The 17,860-nt window shown below is 39.2% G+C and overlaps 1 protein-coding gene across 4 annotated transcripts in view; it reads right to left on the reverse strand.

Annotated features, from left to right (window-relative positions):
* ALMS1 (ALMS1 centrosome and basal body associated protein) overlaps positions 1 to 17,860 on the reverse strand; it is a 218,818-nt gene that overhangs the window by 76,198 nt on the left and 124,760 nt on the right. For all 4 annotated transcript variants that reach the window (XM_077959164.1, XM_077959165.1, XM_077959166.1 and 1 more), the window contains one exon: positions 8,086 to 8,327. In XM_077959164.1, the coding sequence (XP_077815290.1) occupies positions 8,086 to 8,327 (242 nt within the window). The remainder of the gene's footprint in view (positions 1 to 8,085; positions 8,328 to 17,860) is intronic.

A 17,860-nucleotide genomic window follows, 5' to 3' on the forward strand; every position in this document is an offset into this window, starting at 1 on the left:
CATTCAAGGAATTCAAGCTGGCTGCAGAAATTTGCATAAGTAACGAGGAGCCAAATGTTAGTAGCCAAGACAATGGGGAAAATGTCTCTAGGGCATGTCAGAGATCCTAATGGGAGTCCCTTCCATCCCAGGCCGGGAGGCCTAGGAGGGAAAAATGGTATTGTGGGCCAGGCCCAGGGCCCAGCTGCTCTGTGCAGCCTTGGGACTTGGTGCCCTGTGTCCCAGCTGCTCCAGCTCCATCTGTGGCTAAAAGGACAACAGTTCAGGACATTGCTTTAGAGGGTGCAAGCCCCAAGCTTTGGCAGTTTCATGTGGTGTTGGGCCTACAGGTGCACAGAAGACAAGAGTTGAGCTTTGGGAGCCTCCACCTAGATTTCAGAGGATGTATGAATGCCTGGATGTCCAGGAAGAAGTCTGCTGCAGGGGCAGAGGCCTCACGGAGAACCTCTACTAGGGCAACGCAGACTGGTAACATGGGTTGGAGCCCCATTAACAGTCCCTACTTGAGTACAGCCTAGTGGAGCTGTGAGAAGAGGGCCATCATCCTCTAGACCTCAGAATCCACCAACAGCTTGCACTGTGTACCTAGAAAAGCTGCAGGCACTAAACACCAGCTCATGACAGTAGCTGTGGGAGCTGTACCCTGCAAAACCTCAGGGGTGGAGCTGCCCAAGGCCACGGGAGCCAACTCCTTGCATCAGCATGCCCTGGATGTATGACATGGAGTCGAAGGAAATTTTGGAGCTTTAAGATTTAATGACTGCCCAGCCAGGTTTCAAACTTGCATGGGGCCTGTAACCCCTTTGTTTTAGCCAACTTCTCCCATTTGGAATGGGAACATTTATCCAATGCCTGTACCCCCACTGTATTTTGGAACTAACTTGTTTTTTATTTTACAGGTTCACAGGCAGAAGGGACCTACCTGCCTTGTCTAAGATGAGACTTTGGACTTGGACTTTCGGGTTAATGCTGGAATGAGTTGACTCTGGGGGACTATTGGGAAGGCATGATTGGTTTTTAAATGTGAAAAGGACATGAGATTTGGGAGGGGCCGGAGTGGAATAATATGGTTTGGCTCTGTGTCCCTAGTCAAATCTCATCTCAAATTGTAATCCCCACATGTTGAGGGAGGGACCTGGTGGGATGTCATTGGATCATGGGAGCAGTTTCTCTCATGCTGTTCTTGTGATAGTGAGGGAGCACTCATGAGATCTTGATGGTTTTAACGTGGCAGTTATCCCCGAGCTTCCTCTCTCTCCTGCCACCATGTAAGATGTGCCTTGCCCTCCCTTCACCTTCTGCCGTGATTGTTACGTTTTCTGAGGCCTCCCCAGCCATGCAGAACTGAGTAAATTAAACCCCCTTTCTTTACAAATTAACCAGTCTTAGGTAGCATACTTATAGCAGTTTGAAAATGGACTAATACAACCTCCAAAGTGGTACCTCTACAAGTCTGCAAGAGCCACAGTGTTACTAGGCTTGAGGTGCCCCCTAATGGAGATATGGCTACAGTGACCAAAAACTCAGACCATAACACCCAACTCCCTTTGAATTCCTTGAAATCATTCCCGAGAAGGATGGGTATAAACAAAGTCAGACTGTGAAGACTACAATAAATACCTAATTCTTCAATGCTCAGACACCAACAAACATCCACAAGCTTCTCGACCATCTACGAAAACATGACCTCACCAAATGAACTAAATATGACACTAAAAACCAATCCTGGAAAAACAGAGATATGGAACCTTTCAGACAAAGAATTCAAAATATCTGTTTTGGCTGGGTGCAGTGGCTCATGCCTGTAATTCCAACACTTTGGGAGGCCGAGGCAGGCAGATCACCTGAGGTCAGGAGTTCGAGACCAGCCTGGACAACATGGTGAAATCCCATCTCTACTAAAAATACAAAAATTAGCCGGGTGTGGTGGTGCACCCCTGTAGTCCCAGCTCCTCGGGAGCGTGAGGCAGGAGAACTGCTTGAACCCAGGGGGCAGAGGCTGCAGTGAGCCGAGAATGCACCACTATACTCCATCCTTGGCAACAGAGCAAGAGTCCATCTCAAAAAAAAAAAATCTGCTTTGAGGAAACTCAAAGAAATTCAAGATAACACAGAGAAAGAACTCAGAATCCTATAAGATAAATTTAACAAAAAGAATAAAGCTAAACCTCTATATTTCATAATATACAAAATCAAATCAAAATGGATTAAAGACTTAAATCTAAGACCTCAAGCTATGAAACTACTAGAAGAAAACATTGGGAAAACTCTCTAGGACATTAAAGATTAGCAAAGATTTATTGAGTTATATCCCACATGCAGAGGTTACCAAAGCAAAAACAGACAAATGGGATCACATCAAGTTAAAAAGCTTCCACATAGCAAAGGAAACAACAGTGAAGAGACAAACCACAGAACAGGAGGAAATACTTGCAAACTATCCATCTGACAAGGGATTAATAGCTATAATGTATAAAGAACTGAAACAACTCTATAGGAAAAAAATCTAATAATCCAATTTAACAATGAGCAAAAGATCTGAACAAACATTTCTCAAAACAAGACATATAAACGTCAAACAGGCATATGAAAAGGTGCTCAACATCAGTGATCACCAGAGAACTGCAAAGCAAAACTACAATGAGATACCATCTCACCCCAGTTAAAATGGTTTTATTCAAAAGATATACAACAAATGTTGGCAAGAATGTGGAGAAAAGGGAATTCTCGTACACTATTGCTGGGAATGTAAATTAGTACAACCACTATAGAGAACGGTTAGTTTGGAGATTCCTCAAAAAACTACAATTAGAGCTAACATATGATCCAGCAATCCCACTGCTAGGTATATAACCAAAGTAAGTAAATCAGTATGTCAAAGAGATAAATCTGCACCCCATGTTTATTGCAGCACTGTCCACAATAGCCAAAATTTAGAAGCAACCTAAGTGCCCACCAATAGATTAATGGATAAATTAACCTATTACATATACACAATGTAGTACATACACACAAAGGCAGTACATATACACAATGAAATACTATTCAGTCATAAAAAATAATGAGATCCTGTCATTTGCAGCAACATGGATGAAACTGGAGGTCATTATATATAAAGTGAAATAAGCCAGGCACAGAAACGGAAACTTCACATGTTCTCACTTATTTGTGGGATCTAAAAATTAAAACAACTGAATTCATGGACAAACATAGACAGAAAAATGGCTACCAGAGGCTGGGAAGGGTAGTGAGTGGTGTGGGGGAAGTGAGGATTGTTAATGGGTATAAAAATATAGTTAGATAATCAGTAAGACATAGTATTTGATAGCACAACAGGGTCTACAGTCAATAATTCATTGTACATTTTAAAATAACCAAAAGACAGCTAGGCGTGGTGGCTCATATCTATAATCCAGCACTTTGGGAGGCCAAGGCAGGCAGATCACTTGAGGTCAGGAGTTCGAGACCAGCCTGGCCAACATGGTGAAATCCCGTCTCTACTAAAAATACAAAATTTAGCCGGGCATGGTGGCGGGCACCTGTAATCCCAGCTACTCAGGAGTCTGAGGCAGGAGAATTGCTTGAACCAAGGAGGCAGAGGTTGCAGTGAGCTGAGATCATCCCACTGTACTCCAGCCTGGGCAACAAAGGAAGACTCCATCTCAAAATAAAATAAAATAAAATAAAATAAAATAACAAAAATAATGTAACTGGACTGTTTGTTAACACAAAGAATGGATAAATGCTTGAGGTGATGGATATCCCATTTACCTTGATGGGATTATTATACATTATATGCCTATATCAAAATAGCTCATGTACCTCATAAATATCTATGTCTACTATGTACCCAGAAGAATTAAAAATAAAAATAAATTTGTAAAGATAAATCAAGCAGTTCAAAAGAACAGTTCCATTAGAACTTTGTGCAGAATTACTTTAGAGTATAAATGTATGTGGGAATACATAACTTTACAATATTCACCCTTCCATCCTAGAACCATACCTTTCTTTTAATTTAGTCAATTATTATTTTCTATCTCTACAAAAGGATTAATGTTTCCTGCATTAGGTCATTTAAAATTTTTGTTTAGGTTATTTCTAAGCATTTCATAGGGTTGTATTGCTCATATGATTATGAATTTTGAATACAGCTACCATTTCTCACTGCTAAAAACCTTCAGTTCCTTCCATTTATCCTTATTTTTAGAGACCACGGTTTTCTCTTATATCCTGTCACCATTTCTAGATGGACTCCTAGTCACTTGTCTGTAGTTAATAAAACCCAAATCCCTCTAGACTGATTCTGATTGTCCTGGAGTGGAATTAGCTCTCCTTCTCTGGAAACAATACTCTTTTTTGGCGGGGGGAGAGGAAGTCTCCCTCTGTCGCCCAGGCTGGAGTGCATTGGCACGATCTCTGCTTACGGCAACCTCCGCCTCCCAGGTTCAAGCAACTATCCTGCCTCAGCCTCCCGAGTAGCTGGGATTACAGGCATGCGCCACCATGCCCGGCTAATTTTTGTATTTTCAGTAGAGATGAGGTTTCACCATGTTAGCTAGGCTGGTCTCGAACTCCTGACCTCAGGTGATCTACCCTCCCTGGCCTCCCAAAGTGCTGGGATTACAGGTGTGAGCCACCACGCCTGGCCAGAAACAATAATCTTTATATTACTTAGAACTGTGTCACCATCTTTGGCAACTCTATCATTCTGATAACTTATTTTGGCAATGAATTCCATATTGTTAGTAGCCTGCTTCTAAGGAAGAAATTCACTTCCAAGCGAAGGAAATGAGACAAAACATTGATGCCTAAAGGGATTTCCTGTCCTTATCCATGCTGTATGGACCACAACTATCCTAAACCTAAAATATAAATAAATAAAGTGAGTGAGCTATTTACTGAAAAGTGTTATGGCATAAGCTGGGGAACACCACTTTCTGAGTCTACAATGCTTTCTTACGGCATATGGGATATGCTCTGAACCATAGACGGTACTTGCCTACACCGAGTACCAGATGGAACGCATGCATTTGGGAACAAAGAAGCTTTTTAAGAAGTTTTTGCTTTCAACCTTTGTGACTATAAGTGTTGTTAAATGGAAGACCTTAGAAATAAGAAAGGGACAATTCTACTAGGGACAGGAGCCACCTAGCTACTTAACATTTTTTATATCACTAAAGCAAAACACAGAGCAGCATAGAGAGTGCTGACTAAATCTATGATTGACCTGAATTATCCAGAAGAAATAAGGTTACTTTTAAAAAGGAGTATGATTAACATCTAGAGGTATTAATTTCTATCACTGGGCATGGCAAAGTGACCTCTAAAGAAAGTCCAGTCAAGAAATTAATAAAAAATGACCTTGGCCAGGCGCAGTGGCTCATGCCTGTAATCCCAGCACTTTGGGAGGCCGAGGTGGGCAGATCACGAGGTCAAGAGATGGAGATCATCCTGGCCAACATGGTGAAACTCCATCTCTACTAAAAATACAAAAATTAGCTGGGCATGGTGGTGCACACTTATAGTCCCAGCTACTTGGGAGGCTGAGGCAGGAGAATCCTTGAACCTGGGAGGTGCAGGTTGTAGTGAGCCAAGATCACGCCACTGCACTCCAGCCTGGAGATGGAGCGAGACTCCGTCTCAAAAAAAAAAAAAAAAAAAATGACCTCAACCTTAGTCTGAGACAACTTAGGAATATTTGTACCACTCTACCAGGCAAAAAGAAAAAAGAAAAAAAAAAAAGCTGTAGCTTCCAATTCTATTTGGTCATTGCTGTAGTTATTGTTAGAATCTGATTTATTAATTTTCTTTCTCCATCGGTGTATATGAAGCTTGACAGCAATGGCTGAATCTGCCACGCAGCTCACAGGTTGGAGAAAATTAACAGCAACGATTGGACAAAATTACAATGGACCCAGAGCAGAAATGACTATCACATGGAGATGGATCTGAGACAAATAAAGAACTTTTTGAAGTTTTTTGAAGTCCTCAAAAACTTTGTTTGGATGTAGTAGTCTTAAGGTTACACTGGACTGCCTGTCTAGGGGAAGAAGTGAATACATAGCAAATAATGGCTGCTTCCGGGAAAGGAAAAAAGCACTAGAAAGGGGTAGAGGAACTTGTTAATTCAGAGTAATGGGTAAGCAGTCATGTAATTAACATGCAATTCTTTGTACCTTAAAATGTTTTGTACCAAAAAAAAAAAAACCTCATAAAATTTTACTTTTGACCCACAGTGTTGAAAATAATAATTAGTAAACTAAATAATATTAATTCTTTGATAAAAAGTTTATATGAACCATAAATCATAGACTCTATAAATTGATCCACTTGAGGACAGCATAGGTTTAAAACATGCTTTTTTTTTTTGGAGACGGAGTCTCTCTCTATCGCCTAGGCTGGAGTGCAGTGGCGCAATCTCAACTCACTGCAAGCTCCACCTCCCGGGTTCATGCCATTCTCCTGCCTCAGCCTCCCAAGTAGCTGGGACTACAGGCGCCCGCCAAAATGCCCGGCTATTTTGTGTGTGTGTGTGTGTATTTTTAGTACAGATGAGGTTTCATCGTGTTAGCCAAGATGGTCTTGATCTCCTGACCTTGTGATCTGCCCGCCTCAGCCTCCCAAAGTGCTGGGATTACAGGTATGAGCTACTGCATGCTGCTTTTATAGCTGTTTCTTCTCTTGTGTTTCTGCCACTACCATGAGAACACCACACTCTAGGATAGTTATTGACCCATTAGCCTGAGTCTCAGAAAGAAGTATCCGGAACAGACCCAAACCATTTCTGCAGCTTACAGCCAGCCCAGCCAAAGTCCAATTGACCCATAAGCCTGTGAGTAAGAAAAACAAATGTCTGCTGTTACAAACCATGGAGATTTTTTAGGTTGTTTGTTGTACTGTATCACTGTAACAACAGGTAACCAACACATAAAGGTGTTCTTTGTGATGATTTATTAAACTATACATATATATATATATTTGGTATGCTTTAATTTCACAAGAAAAATGTTCAAGAATTATAACCATCTTAGTATATAAATGCACTTACTTAAATTCAATGCAATTTAAATGCTGAACCAAACATTTTTCTTTACATTTAGGTATATTCTATATGTGTAGATGGACAAGTTTTTTGTGTAAGCAGAGAAACTTAAAATGTACTTTGAGTAGATTTGTCCAAAATAGTAAATATTTTAAAAATTAGTAAAGTTTCCATCTTCATTTGGGGAAGAATGGAAACTTAATTGTTAATTTTCTTGCTACTTACCCAAAAAAGAAAGTAATATACAATTTGCTCTAATTCTAAATGTTATACGGTAAAAGTACTATCAAAATATCACTGAAACTATAGCATATAAAACACTCTAAATGTTCACCTTATGGTAAAGACTGCTACCTATTCACCAAAATCCATTTCTTCTTCATTTTGGAAAACACAGCTAAACTACATTCCTGAAAGTGATTTGGGTTATTTCCAGACCTGGCCTGTAAACATCTCCTATATATGCTCCTCCATGCTTTCTGTTCCTTCCAGCTGACCATGAAGGTAAATCCAACATAACCTTGGGTTACGTATTTTAAAGACAACAGAGCAAGAAGTCAACCTGGGTCTCTGGTGATTGCTTTATAAGCAAGAGATAAACTGCTATTGTGTTTGCACTATCATATGCTTATGCATCTATTTGTTATAGTATTTAGTATATATATACTCTATATACACACTATATAGTAATAACATTACTATAATACAAGATAATTTATCTGCCCTTTTAAAAGCAGACCTCAATTACTTTCAAGTTGTTATGAATTCCTTGCATTTTTATTGCAAATATGAGACAAAAATAAGTTTTAACCACAAACGGCATGAGTTCTACATGTTAACTCTGCTAGAAATTAAGATAAAAATATAATAAATCACATTCTGTTGACAGCTATGCAAATAAAAGACAGATATAATCATATGGACCCTAATTCTTAAATTAAAATTAGGTTTTCTGACTAGAAAGGCACAACCACAAATTTCTAACATAATTACACAAAAGAGCTGGTCTAACAATCTAAAATGAAATCACATTCTCTTACCATCTGTGCCACGAGAAAAAGTAACCTGCTGGACTGAAGATGATGAGGCAAACTTGACAGGAGCTTTGCGTAGTTTCTGGTTACCAGGCTCTGTAATTTCATGTCCACGATCTTCAGCATTAATAAAAATCTCAGATGAAAATAAGGTCTTTTCTGGACTTTCTGTTGTTATCTGAGTGACTGCATCAGATGACAGTTTTTCAGAGAAAGCAGAAAGTGGAGTCTTTATCTTCTTGGGTAATCTAACCAAAAAAGAGAAAGAATACAGCAGGTTATCTCCTTGGCCTATTAGAAACTGAAATCTCTTTCCAAAAGTGGTTTCAGGGAATATTTAAGTAGCTATAGGAATATTTTGTGGACACATCAATGTCAAATGTTATTAAGGTAAAATTTCTGCAGTACCCTTTATTTTGTTTGATACAATGTTATCACACATTTACTTTTATCTTAAAACCTACTTTTAATTTAGAATGTTAAATTATATAAGTTAGTTGAGGAAATGGTATTTTTCAGCTGAATTGAAAATACATTTTTTTAAATTACTAGATGTCCACTATAAATTAGGGGACTGTGCTAAATACACACAGCGTACAAAGATAAACAAGAAACAGAGCATTCCATCAAGGAGTTCTGGGAGAACCAGGAGTTTTCAAGGTTGTAGTTATATCTTGAGATCATAGGGAATTGATATTAAAACAGAGTGGAGCAAGTAAATAACTGAATACATAAATAATTGGAAAGAAGAAGCAAATTTTGCTTAAGAAGAAGTCCAGATAACAGATGTGGATACCTCCCACCAAAGAAGGTTAAGCTGAATCTTCCCCTCCTCCTTTGTGTATGCACTGAACTGAGTGACTGGATTTCAAAACATAGAGTATAAGAAGGGAAAAATAGTAACTTATTTCCATGGTGGAGACACCTAGCAAGCACTGCCTTATCCAAGTGATCAGTTAACATCAGCAGTGATGATGTGGATACCACATATGCAACCTAGGCAATGCCATTCCAGACACAGGAATGGGCAATTTCACAATGAAGACACAAAAGCAATTGCAACGAAAGCAAAAGCTGACAAATGGGATCTCATTAAATGTAAGAGCTTCTACACAGCAAAAGAAAAATTATCAACAGAGTAAACAGACAACCTACAGAATGGAAGAAAATATTTGCAAACTATGCATCTGATAAAGGTTTAGTATCCAGCATTTATAAGCAACCTAGTGGGCAAAGGATATGAACAGACATTTTTTAAAAGATATATATGTGGCCACCACGCATAAGAAAAAAGCTTAATATCAATGATTACATAAATGCAAATCAAAACCACAATGAGATACCATTTCACACCAATCAGAATGGCTGTTATAAAAAAGTCAAAATATAACAGATGCTGTCAAGGTTGCAGAGAAAAGGGAGTGGCTGTACACTGTTTGTGGGAGTGTAAATTAGTTCAACCACTGTAGAAAGCAGTGTGGCAATTCCTCAGAGAGCTAAAGACAAAACTACCATTTGACTCAGCAATCCATTGCTGTGTACATACCCTAAGAAATATAAATCATTCTACCATAAAGACGCATGCACACAAATGTTCATTATAGTACTATTCACAATAACAAAGACATGAATCAACTTAAATGCCCCATAAATGACAAACTGGATAAAGAAAATGTGGTACATTTACACCATGGAATACTATGCAGCCATATAAAAGAACAAGATCATGTCTTCTGCAGAATATGGATGGAGCTGCAGGTCATTATCCTTAGCAAACTAATGCAGGAACAGAAAATCAAATACTGCATCCTCACATTTATAAGTGGGAGCTAAATGATGAGAAGTCATGGATACAGAGAGGGGAACAATAGACACTGGGGCCTACTTGAGGGTGGAGGGACGGGGGAGACAAACAGAAAAAAAAAAACACTACTGGGTACTAGGCTTAGTACCTGGGTGGTGACATAACCCGTAAAACAAACCCCCACGACACGAGTTTACCTATAGAACAAACTGGAACATGTATCCCCTGAACCTAAAAGTTTAAAAATAAAAAAATAGGTCGGGCGCAGTAGCTCATGCCTGTAATCCCAGTATTTTGGGAGGCCGAGGTGGGTGGATCACCTGAGGTCAAGCCTGGCCAACATGGTGAAACTCCGTCTCTACTAATAATACAAAAATTAGACAGGCGTGGTGGAGCATGCCTGTAATCCCAGCTACTTGGGAGGCTGAGGCAGGAGAATTGCCTGAACCCAGGGGGCAGGGGTTTCAGTGAGCCAAGATCGCGCCATTGTACTCCAACTTGGGCGACAAGAGCGAAACTCTGTCTCCAAAAAAATAAAAATAAAAATAAAAATAAAATGAAAAAAAAAGCTGTTAACAACAGGAGAAGCTAGGAGAGAGGTATAAGGAACTCTATTATATGTGTATCTTTTCTGTAACTCTAAAATTACTTGAAAATAAGGCCTGGCATAGTGATTCATACCTATGATCCCAGTACTTTGGGAGGCTGAGGCAGGAGGATCACTTGAGCCCAGGAGTTAAGTGACCACCCTGGGCAATGTGGCAAGACCATCTCTACAAAACATAAATAGGCACAGTGGCATGCGCCTATAGTCCCAGCAACTGAGGAGACTGAGACAGAAGGATTGCTTGAGACCAAAAGTTTGAGGCAGCAGTGAGCTATGACTGCACCACTGCACTCCAGAGCCTGGGTAACAGAGCAAGACCTTGTCTCTATAAGGAAAAAAAAAGGAATAAAACTTTCAAAAAATCACTTGAAAATAAAGTTTCAAGAAGAGAATAATGTTGTATTGTATTAGAGTAATATCTAGAATATATCACAAAAGTAGAACTTTTGAGTCTATACTATATGCCTACCATTCACTAATTGAAAAGGACAGTTATGAGAAAAGAAACAAAAATGTCAATTCCCCTTATGAACATAAATACAAAAATCCCAAACAAAATGTTAGACAACAAAATGTAGCACGTGTGTGTATGCTGTGTGCTTGCTCTCATTTTACACACACATACATTTGTGTGTAGTTGAATCTCTACCATGATAGTTTACCCCAGGAATACAAGATGAGTTAACATTTAAAAAAAAAAAAAAAAGTGATTAACCACCTACCTCAACAGAATAAAGGAGAAACACACATGACCATATCAATACAGGCAGAGACAGCATTTAATAAAACTCAGTAATTATGCATGACAAAAACTCACAGCAAAGAGAAACTACAAAAAACCCTAAAGCAATCATTGTGTTTACTAGTAGAATGTTGAAAATATTGCCTGTGAGATCAGGAACAAAATAAGGATGCCAACTCTTACCACTTCTATTCAATATTTTAGTAAGGTGTTAAATGGTATTAGCAGTAAGGCAGGAAAAAAGAAGAGGTATGGATAAGAAAGAAAGAATAGCTACTTTTCATATTTGATATAATTGTGTACATAGAAAAATCCAAAAGAATCTACATGTAACTTACTAGGATGTAACTTTTTAGAAAATTTGCCAGATACAAGATCAAATTTTTAAGTCCATTAGATTTTTCTTTAACACAGAAGTTATAAAATTAAAATCTAAAAAGTATGTCATAAAAATAGTACCAAAAATATCAAATACCTAATAAAGTATAATAAAAGATGCAAGAACTTTATATAGAATACTATTAATATATTATAGAGAGAAGTTAAGAGTGATCTAAATGGGTCTTCCATTTCCAAGTAGGATGAGGTAGGGAGCCATATACCATCACTCCTACTTTAACAAACAAACAAAATGAATGAATTATAAAAATCATATTTTTTTAAAAAAGTCTTACAGCTATAGAAACAATGAGGAAATATTACCAATTAACATGCTAGAGAGAGGAATTTGGTGATTCTAGGCAAGGGTTTGGTGTAGGTAGACATAATCTACTGACAAAGAGAAATCACTGAGCTTTTGAAGAACATGAAGGCTGTCATGATGGTGTGACATGATGGGATCTAGCAGGATATCCATCTGATTTCCCCCACAAGACATTTCCTGAGTGTTGGGGTGGTACGGGAGGCTGTGCCTCAGTCAGAGTAATAGACTGAAATCTCATTCATACTCATGGCACTATAAGAGATCAAGTTCCACTAGATGGAGAGGCCTGGGACAAACACACATCAGCTCTCCTCCTTAAAACATTTGCCAAATGTTGTACCTGCTTAAGGCAGGGGGCTTAATAACTAATGCTTGAGGAAGAGAACTTTTAAAGGTAAGGAATTAAAGACTCACTACACTCAGTCAAAAGTCAGAAGGGCCAACCCCAAGAAACAGGCTGAGTGAGAAAAACAGTAAAATTATTTGCAAGAGTACTAATGAAATGAATTTCCCTTGAGAAAGTGTAACTGCAACAAATACTTGACTCGTGTCCTCCTTACAACATTTACCATATTCTACAGCTGTGAGGGCAAAGAGTTTAAAGAGCTGAATTCAACCATCTGAAAGCCTGAACTGAGCTCTTACAATATTTAATTGTTGAAAAACCGAAGACCTGTCAGGCTTAAAGTAAATTTTTTTTTTTTTAATTTCATGTCTTTGCTATTGTGAATAGCAATAATATGATGAAAATTGATTATATGTGTTTTTTTCAGTAGAATGATTTATTTTGTTTTGGGTATATACCCAGTAATGGGGCCGTTGAGTTGAATGGCAGTTCTGTTTTAAGCTCTTTAAGGAATCTCCACAGTTTTCCCCAGTGGTTGAACTAAGTTATGTTCCCACCAACACTATACAAGCCTTCCCTTTCTTCTGCAACCTCACCAACATCTGTTATTTTTTTACTTTTTATAAGTAGCCACTCTGATTACCATGAGATGGTATCTCATTGTGGTTTTGATTTGCACTTCTTGAATGATTAGTGATGTGGAGCATTTTTTCATATATTATGAAAATGATTATTAATATATTCAGAGCAAAAGATAAAGGGAAGTAGATAAAATATGGAAAATCTCAACAGAAAACTACAATCTATTAAAAAAGAAACGAATATTTCAGAATAAAAAATACATTATCTGAAATTTGATTCAATGGTAGTAGAAGCAAACAGACATTTGTAAAACTAATTTGTAAATTCAAAAAGTCTACAGAAAACTACCAAACAGAAAAAGAATGAACAGATGCCAGTATAAGAGACTCACGCGGCAGAGACATATAATCCAATATATGTGTAATTTTACTCCTAGGAGAAGAGACAAGTGTGCAGAAACAATATTTATGAGTTAATGGGTAAGAATTCTCCAAAACAGGTAAAAGACTTAATCTACTGAGTTAAGAAGCTCAGTGAACACAAAGAATACAAAGAAAAACCAACTCTTGGGGCATCAAAGCCAAACTGCTGAAAATCAAAAGTGCAAAAACAAGAATGACACTTGGGCCAGGCGCAGTGGCTCACGCCTGTAATCCCAGCACTTTGGGAGGCCGAGGCGGATGGATCACGAGGTCAAGAGATCGAGACCATCCTGGCTAATACAGTGAAACCCCTTCTCTACTAAAAAATACAAAAAATTAGCCAGGTATGGTGGCAGGCGCCTGTAGTCCCAGTTACTTGGGAGGCTGAGGCAGGAGAATGGCATGAACCCGGGAGGCAGAGCTTGCAGTGAGCAGGGATCATGCCACTGTACTCCAGCCTGGGCGACAGAGCAAGACTCTGTCTCAAAAAAAAAAAAAAAGACACTTGGCCTTTCAACAAAGATAGTAGCTCTTTAAAGTGTTGAAATAAAAACCTATAATTCTTTTTTTTTTTTTTTTTTTTTTTTAGACAGAGTCTTGCTCTGTCGCCCAGGCTGGAGTGCAGTGGCCGGATCTCAGCTCACTGCAAGCTCCGCCTCCCGGGTTTACGCCATTCTCCTGCCTCAGCCTCCCGAATAGCTGGGACTACAGGCGCCCGCCACCTCGCCCGGCTAGTTTTTTTTTGTATTTTTTTTAGTAGAGACGGGGTTTCACCGTGTTAGCCAGGATGGTCTCGATCTCCTACCTCGTGATCCGCCCGTCTCGGCCTCCCAGAGTGCTGGGATTACAGGCTTGAGCCACCGCACCCGGCCAAAACCTATAATTCTATAACCAACGGAAATACATTTTTTTAAACCAAACAAATAAAAACTAAGATAATCCCCAGAAGACTTCAGGAAATACCAAAGGAAATTTTTTTTAGGCTGAAGGAAAATGATCCAACATAGTACAGAACTGCTAGAAAGAATGTAGAACACTTAAAGGGGGTGTGTGTGTGTGTGTGTGTGTGTGTGTGTGTGTAAATATATACATGTACACATACATACATACACCGTTGTGTATATATACATATTTTACTTTGTTTTATATTTCCTATACACATATATATGGAAAAGAATGTTGTTTGTTCAAAGCAACAATAATAATGTCTTGTGGGATTTAGAACATGTAGAACAGAAATATATATATGACAACAAAAGCAAAAATACGAGGAGTAAATAGAGTTCAACTGTCATAAGATACTTTGCTGCTCATAAAGTGGAAAAAGTACTAACTTAAGGTAAACTGTAAAGTCAAGGAAGTATATTATAATCTCTAGGATAATCACTAAAAGGAAAAACAGTAAAACAAGCCAACAGAGAAAATAACACGGAATAAAAATAATTAATTAACCTAAAATAATAAAGGATAGCAAAATCAACTAGCTCAATAATTATATTAAATGTAAATGAACTAAATATCTCAGTTATAAGATAAAGATTAACAGACAACATTAAAAATGAATAACATTCAACTATATGACATTGACAAGTGATGCACTTTACTGTGAGGTCACAGGTTGAAAGTAAAAGGATAGAAAAGATATATTAATCATAAAGTGATAAAAAATAAGCTTCCTATTCTCTCTCCCCTCTCCTGTGTTTCTATTCTCCTTTTCTTTTGTCTTTCCCATCCCAAACAATTGAATTTTAAAACCATTAGGTGGGCAGAACAAGGCGGGACTCTGTAGCAAATGGAATGACAACGGGCCAGAGCAAGGTATCAGAATTTCATTAGGGTAAGGAAGGTGCCCATGTAAAGAAGTGTCATAGCACAGAGTATTAGAATTCAAGCAGGGCAAGGAGACAATCTTTGCAGAGGTGTGGCCGCGTGTGCAATAAAAGCACCAAATCAGGATAAGGAGGGCTTCCATGAAGAGGGAGGCCCACCAGACATGTAGAGTTAGAGCCCAAGCAGAATGAGGTAGGTGTCTCCACACTGGGGTGTCCTTACATGGAGTGGCAGAGCTGCAGTAGAGAAGGAAAATAACTACACAGAGAGATAGCCTAGGTTGGAAAGTCAGATTTCCCACAGGATGAGAAATGTGTCATACAGGGTAAGGGCAGTGTGGTGAGTCACTACTCAAGCAGGATGAAAGGAGTCAGTCTGACCTTGAATGTCAGAACCTGAGTGAGGAGGCTATCTACATGGTGTAGCCTGGCATCATGAGTCAAATCCTAAACAAGATAAAGGCATTCAAGTAGAGGTGAGACCAATGTGAGGTGTCATGAGCCTATGCAGTATGAGGAAGAAATCCATGTGAGGGGGTAGTTCAGCATGGGGAGTCAGAACCTAAGTGGCATGGGGAGAGTGTCCATATGTTGAGGGTGATAAGCATTCTGACACGGGAAAGTTAGAGACCAAGTAGGGAGGGGTGGTATACATGTTGAGGAGTGGTCTAGCATGGAGTGCCAAAGCCCAGGCAGGGTGAAAAGAGCACCCACCCAAGGGGACAGACTGAATAAAGTGTTTGAATCCAAGTGGAGAATTAGGGTCATCCTTGCTGGGGAGAGGTTGGCAAGAGATGAGAATATTCGTTATATAAAGCATACTGGAAGTGAGGTTACTCACTATTAGATATGAAAGTTACAAAAACAAAGAAAAAAGTAAAATAAAAATTAGATGAACATATGGTTTTTAATATATACAGAGAAATAAATATTAATGTCAATAAGTGTAGGGCTGAGAGCAACCCAGTAGCAACACATATGCCTAGTGTTTAAATCCTAGCCTCTAAATAGCACATTCCACTGGAAGAACAGGCTTCTTGGAGAACTGGTTGATTCCAGAGCTGGAGAAGGAAAGTATAAGATGAGCCTGAAATATCTTGTGCCAGAAAGCAAAGACATGATCAAAAGATGACGTATGAAAAGGATACAGAGCCAGCTTGAAGGGGCTGCCACTGGCCACCAAATCTGTATTTGGAGCATCAAAACAAATTACAATAGTAACAATAAACGGAATAAGAAAACTTGGTTTTGTATAATGTAAAAATTTGCAAGTCTGAAATCTAATAAAGAATTTGTATCCAGAATATATAAAGATTCTCTAAATTCAACAGTAAAAAAAAAATGCAATTAGAAAATGAGCAAAACAATTTTAATAGAAAATATATAGATAGTAAACGGGCATATTAAAAAATGTTCATTGTCAGTAGTAGAGAAATGCAAATTAAAGCAATAATGAGATAACCCCTATATACCAACCAGGAAGGCTAAATTAAAAAAAAAAATCTGACAGTGGACAGGCATGGTACCTCATGCCTGTAATTCCAGCACTTTGGGAGGCCAAGGTGGGGGGATCATAAGGTCAGGAGTTCAAGACCAGCCTGACCAATATGGTGAAACCCCATCTCTACTGAAAATACAAAAACTAGCTGGGTGTGGTGGTGTGCACCTGTAGTACCAGCTACTCAGGAGGATGAGGCAGGAGAATCGCTTAAACGCAGGAGGTGGAGGTTGCATTGAGCCGAAATCGCGCTACTGAGCCAAGATCGCGCTACTGCACTCCAGCCTGGGTGACAGAGTGAGACTCCATCTCAAAAAAATAAAAAAATAAATACTGACAGTATAAATGCTGATGAGGATGTGGAGGAACTTGATCTCTCATACATAGTTATTGGAAATACAAAATGTTATAACCACTCTGGAAAACACTCTGGCAGTTTCCTATAAAATTAAACATATACTTACATATAACCCAATAATCACACTCCTGGGTATTAATCCCAGTGCAGTTTCTCAACCTCAGCACTGACATTTTGAAACAATTCTTTGTTATGGAGGACTGTCTTGTGCATTCTAGGATATTCCACAGCACCTCTGTCTTTTATTTACTAGACACCAGTAGCATCTCTTTCCTAGTCACTACAATCAAAAATGTCTTCAGACATTTCTCATGTTCCCTGAGGGGTAAAATCACTTCTAGTTGAGACCCACTGTCATAGAGAAATAAAAAACTTACGGTCATGTAATAACAAATACATGAGGGATTCCCAGGCAAGATGGCCAAATAGAACAGCACCAGTCTGCAGCTTCTAGCAAGGCCAACACAGAAGGGAGGTGATTTCTGCATTTTCAACTGAGGTACCCAGTTCATCTCATTGAGACTGCTTAGACAGTGGGTACAGCCCACAGAGGGTGAGCAGCAGCAGGGTGGGGTGTTGCATCACTTGGCAAGCACAAGGGGTTGGGGAACTCCCTCCTCTAGCCAAGGGAAGCCATGAGGGACTGTGCTGCGAGGAACAGTGCATTCCGGCCCGGATACTACGCTTTTCCCACGGTCTTCGAAACCCACAGACCAGGAGATTCCCTTGGGTGCCTATGCCACCAGGGCCCTGGGTTTCAAGCACAAAACTGGGCTGCCATTTGGGCAGACACTGAGATAGTTGCAGGAGTTTTTTTTTTCATACCCCAGTGGCGCCTGAAATGCCAGCAAGACAGAACCGTTCACTCCTCTGGAAAGGGGGCTGAAGCC

The sequence above is a fragment of the Macaca mulatta genome, chromosome 13, assembly GCF_049350105.2.
Source record: "Macaca mulatta isolate MMU2019108-1 chromosome 13, T2T-MMU8v2.0, whole genome shotgun sequence".
NCBI lineage: Eukaryota > Metazoa > Chordata > Mammalia > Primates > Cercopithecidae > Macaca > Macaca mulatta.